The sequence below is a fragment of the Anoplopoma fimbria genome, chromosome 14 (assembly GCF_027596085.1).
Source record: "Anoplopoma fimbria isolate UVic2021 breed Golden Eagle Sablefish chromosome 14, Afim_UVic_2022, whole genome shotgun sequence".
NCBI lineage: Eukaryota > Metazoa > Chordata > Actinopteri > Perciformes > Anoplopomatidae > Anoplopoma > Anoplopoma fimbria.
Window position 1 is genome coordinate 12120259 of NC_072462.1, and position 5431 is coordinate 12125689.

Genomic DNA, 5431 nt, shown 5'->3' on the forward strand with positions numbered 1-5431 from the left:
AGATACTGATAACTTCACGTGCAGAATTAAATTTGCAGCTCGTGTTTTATGGTTAGGTGGCTTATTATTGAAAACATATTAACAAAAATAAATACTCTTCTATTCTTCCCATGCTTATCTGGATTTGCTGATAAAACGCAAAAGAAAAGTCTTAGCTACTGTAGCAGGTGCTTTGGTGGCTCCTGCACTCTCTGGATGTGGATTATTATTAGTATTATTAGCAGCAGCGTGCCAGTGGATCACCACTCATTACTTGAATACCAATTAAGATACTTATGTGTCGTCAGAAGGGGAAACTGTATAAAGGAATTCACTAACGATTTGTGACAAGTTGGCTGGAATTGACGCACATGTTGGGTTGTCTTTGGATTTCTTGTTGTAACAAATCAACAAGTTTAAAACGGAAAGCATATGCTAAAGTGGTATGCCTATGAACAAATGTTGCGCTCTCACCTTTCATTCCTGTCTGTTTGTGTAGAGTCTATTAGTCTCTCTTTCTTTCTCTCCTGGATCATCCTCCCTGCGATCTTTCACACACAAAATGGGACAAGACAACAGTGTTAGATATCCCAAGGTCAAGCTGTGTTACAAGAAGATAAAAACCCAGGTTCCCAGGACCTGACAAACACTACCTAGAAGAGCATCTCTGTCTGGTCACTCCTATCTCCTCCTCCAACGAGAAGCACAGAACTAATCACAGCCCGAGACCGCCGCAAGTCTGGCTCAGAAAGCAGTTGATCTATAGATTGACCGTCCAGCTCGCTCACCATGTCCTTTACCCTCGTTGTCACGACGATGCTTCTGAGCTCTTCAGTGGTGAATACATTTGTCTTGCAGTCATCCAAGGAAGAACCTACAGCCTCTGCTAACTCTCCTGTTTCCAATCCCAGGTCAGTATCAAACTTTATTTACCATTTTTCTGCTTTTGTTCGCAGTGACATGTCTTCGTATGGAGGGAACAAATCTAAAACTGTTGTCCTCAAAAGCGCCCAAAGAAATATGCAACATGTCACAGAGGTTATTATATTTTAAAATAGCCTCAGCATCAGATCACATTTCACAAGATGTTTTTGTGCTTAGACCTTTTTTAATTTGGGTTACAGATATATTTTAGGTTATGGGTAGGATTCAGTGTCACTGTGACCATTTGGTTTTTTAAGAATGTTGTGCAGAGATGTAACACACTGTTTAAGTTTCAGCAGTGCTATCAATTACTCTTCAACACAGCATTTCTTTCACTTGGTTTAGCCAAATGCCTGGAATGCTCTTCAGCTGTTCATTTAGTGCATTTAGAGAGCATGTCTTGCATTTGAGGCTACTAAATAAATGCTTGATTGGAGTGTAAACAAAATATTTGTGAAGTGTCCTGGATTTCTTTTATTTCTATGTTTTTCCGTATAATATATTTTTTAAAGTATGCAGTATGTAGATAATCTGAGTGACATATGGTGTTCAGGTGCCAGGGGGGGTCCCTGCAGTTCACACGGAAGAGCCTCCTCGGGGCTCTAAACTTGCAGACTGAGCCACAGCTGCGTGCTGGTGGGCTTGATGGTATCAGAGAGCACTGGAGGACCACCTTCAGCACCATCACTCACAGAGCCATGGACACAGCAGGTAAGTGGAAGCCAAAATTGAAAGAAACTACTGTAGAGCCCACATCTAGCCAGTTTAATCCATAGTGGCTGGGAGTCAAATCCAGCAAAACGTGTCTTTTTTTCCATGTCATTCCAGTTCCAGCGGCCTCTGGCTACTCTGTGTCACCTAATGTTGGAAACAGTACGGGCCTGAGGTGCTGTTCTATGGCCACTGAGATCAGCATGACAGGTATGCAACAATGTGTGTGCATGCATATTGCCATGAAGAATTTCAGTTATGCATGTACTGTAATATTCATTCTTGTGTTTGCAAGATCTGGGATGGGACAACTGGATTATCCATCCTGCCAGCCTAACCATTGTTCAGTGTGCACTCTGCAACCCCAAAGTGAACACTGGGCAATGCCCATCACCCCATGCCAATGTCCAGGATGCTGAATCACAGGTATAATTATTTAAGACTTTTAAATATTGTAATGATTGCCTCCAAACTCCTACATTTACATACATTGATACTTTGATTGTACTTTCCTCCATGTCCTACAACGTAAGTACAGTAGTTTAATCTATGTAATTAGTTACTTTCCACCAATGTGCCTGAGTTTCAGTCTCTTGGAACTACGAACAGAATATAGTTTTGAGCTTGTGCGTGTTTGGGAGGCGAAACCGCTGCCAATAGAAACGATTTCTGCTTCTGCCAACACAAATGTACCAAATACAAGCTAAGACACTCCCCAAAGTTGGTCAATCAGAAATGAATGCAGTCACAGATATGTGTGCGAGTTTTAACCTAACATTTTGGCAGGCCACATTTGTTTATTTTGTTAATCTCATTGGCATTTGCTAACATTGTTTCTGTTATTTATCTACACTTTTTCTTCGATAACTTGGTGTGAACATTAATTGACATCCACTAAAGCATGTATCAAATGCATTGCATTTTCTATTTTCCCATCAATATAAATGTATATGTTACATTAGGAAAAGAAAAACAAAACAATTCAAGTCATTCTTTTGTTCAAACTGTATTACCACGCCTTACTCCTCCTCTCTTTGTTCCTCTTCAGGTGCCATGTTGTGAGCCCATCTCCCAGGAAATGGTTCCCGTCCTCTACATGGATGAATTCAGCAACCTTGTAATTTCCTCCGTGCATCTGACCCGCAGCTGCGGTTGTGATCGTGGCAACCTCCAGCCACCCAGCAGAGAGTAAACTTTGTTTTATACTCCTGAGTATGTGAGCCACCTGGCAAACACATAGAATACAGGAAATGTGGATAATACATTATATGCAGGCCTATCTTCTCCCAGTATACTTATCTTAGATCCTTACAGTGTGCATTCAACACGGGGCGTGGGAACCAAAGCAAAGTCTCGCTAAGAACTCAGTTTGCGTTCCTGTTTCTCCATTCTGACGTGCCAGCACAGATCTGTTTAGCCGGCCAAACATAAAACTGATCAATTATAATTTTATTGGTATAACTGATGAGGATATCTAAATGATATGTTATTCATTGACAATTAAAATCTATATTTGCATGCTATTGCGTTTAATTAACAGTGAACCAACAATTAGATTTGGGTGGATTGTATACATTTATTTCTGTAGATAAATAGTAAAATAAAATATTTCTCTTGCACCAAGAGCTGGAAGTGAAGTGCAGCTACCACTCAGGTAGTAAGTGGTGTTTTATCTTTAAATAAATCTCATGAGTTCACGGCGCTATTTGAAGCCTCCAATCGTTACGGCGTGTTCCTTTTAAAAAAATGTGTGACTGTGCAGAGCCAAATCCTTTCACGAGCCAGATGTCTCCACACCATATGTGAGACAACAATTTCCTCTTATGGCCAAGAAGTGAATTACATCCCGAAAGGCCAACTGAGGATAACTATTTTATCAAATATAAAATAGTTATCCTTATTGTGTAAATTAGTCATTGTGTTATCTAGCTAAACTCATTGCACCTAAAACATCGTATCAATTTCTCCTGACTATCAACAACATCTGTGCTGTGCTGTGCTTTTCCATGAACTGCCGCTGGCCATGCTCCATTTTCATGTTTTAACTGGTAGAAAAGATGAAGACGACAGTGCTGCCAAGCAAACCTCAAAAAAATGTAACTGTAAGAAAAAAAAAATCATGGTACTTTCTCTTTATACACTTAAAATAACACATTTAAATGTTTTGCTGTGATGTGTTACTTTGGCCAGAAAAGTAATTTAATTTAAGGCCTGGCTGACAATATACTAACATTGATTTACGTTATATGTGCTTTTATATTCATTTTTAACAGCAAAGTTATTATTTGTTATTCTTTTTTCCTTATAGGTCCCTTTGACCATTTCTTATGATAGTTTAAGTTTGTCATTTTGTTATATCACTTTACAAAGTTACCTCACCATTCACTTTTTCCAGTATTTTTCACAACTACTACTTATCAGAGTGATGTATCACCTAAACTCAATCAATATATTACATAGATCAAATGTTTTATTGTGCTTATGACATTGCTAATCATTTGTATACATTTCCCGATTTCTCGCTCACAAATTATTTGAATAAAGATGATTCAAATGAACAGGTTTTGGGTCTCAGTTTGTTTTTCCTGGCAACGTTTATGATGTGCTGTGATTGTTATATATTTTTTCTGAAAGCTCTTTCTTATGCCAGCCTTTCAGGTCCCATGCCTGCCTAGTCTAGTCTAGTGTAGAGGGAGGACAAATTGCAGAGGAAGAAATTTTGGCTCTGCATTCCAGGAAATTGGACACTGGTCAGGGAAAGAGCAAGATATTGCGCACTTCTGAGTAGTCTTCAACGTTTTCCATGCTGTGCGTGTGTTTGTTCTTAGGGCTGTTATAAATCTTTTTCTTTGCTGCAGGGAGAACCTTAACTTCTGATTGTCAAATTGTGTGAGCAAGACATTGATCCTGGACTACAGTTAAGCAACTACTCTACAAGAGGACGGAAAGATCTGGGCCAATTGCTCAAAATTGCCAGCAATTGGATGTTTTACTGATACTGGACATAATGTCAAGCTATTTCAATGTGTTGGTGTTTTTTGGCATACTGTACCACCTTCTGCTGGCTGTACGGGCAGTTGAATGTTCAGAGAAGGAAACGTTGCTGATACCGATGTCTGACAAGGTTACTGTGACTAACCTAACGAACTGTTTGATGGAGTGCACTGGGATGACTTACATCAGGAAACTGCAACTTCAGGACAATCGTAATATACGGCTTCAAGATTCCAAGGAAGGTAAGGAGCCTTTTTTAACTCTAGGATGGTTCACTCATTGTTTAAAACGATATACTTGAACTGAATGTTAATAAATGATCAGTGACAGTCTTATGTCCTCCAATACTGTTACATGTTGCACATAAAATCTGCCATGTATAGGCCCCTTATAAAATAATTTATCTTCTTAGGAGACCTCGGGGAATACTGTTGGTCTACAGAGCTCAAGTGCACCATTGGAGAGAGTTTTCAGCTTGCGTACGTGGTGTTGCCTGTGGATGTCACTGCAGTTGGACATGAGCAGATAGAAGTCAAAGCCGCTGTCCCCACTGCCCCCACTGCCCCCACTGCCCCCACACTGCTCGCACACAACAACCCCACCACAGTCGCAGATAACTGTGGCCTCAGATACGACGTCACTCCACACTTCAGCACGGAGAGGGCGGGGACGACGTTCTGCGTACAGGTTGTCGCCCAGGATGATGTCCTGGGGGACAGGGTTCTTAGATGTCCCCCCTTTCTGGTCACCTTCTGGCAGAGAAAAAGGGATCAGTCCAACCAACAAGGCCAATGAAATCTAAGTGATGAAAGAAATACTCAGA

The 5431-nt window shown here is 40.4% G+C and overlaps 1 protein-coding gene across 1 annotated transcript; it reads left to right on the forward strand.

The window, feature by feature from the left end:
• The first annotated feature begins 551 nt into the window (after window positions 1-551).
• Window positions 552-4172, forward strand: gsdf (gonadal somatic cell derived factor). The gene is made up of 5 exons (XM_054612479.1): window positions 552-890; window positions 1457-1614; window positions 1732-1824; window positions 1910-2040; window positions 2663-4172. The coding sequence occupies exons 1-5, from the start codon at window positions 769-771 to the stop codon at window positions 2804-2806; spliced, it is 648 nt and encodes a 215-aa protein (XP_054468454.1). The 5' UTR covers window positions 552-768; the 3' UTR covers window positions 2807-4172.
• Window positions 4173-5431: the final 1259 nt, after the last annotated feature.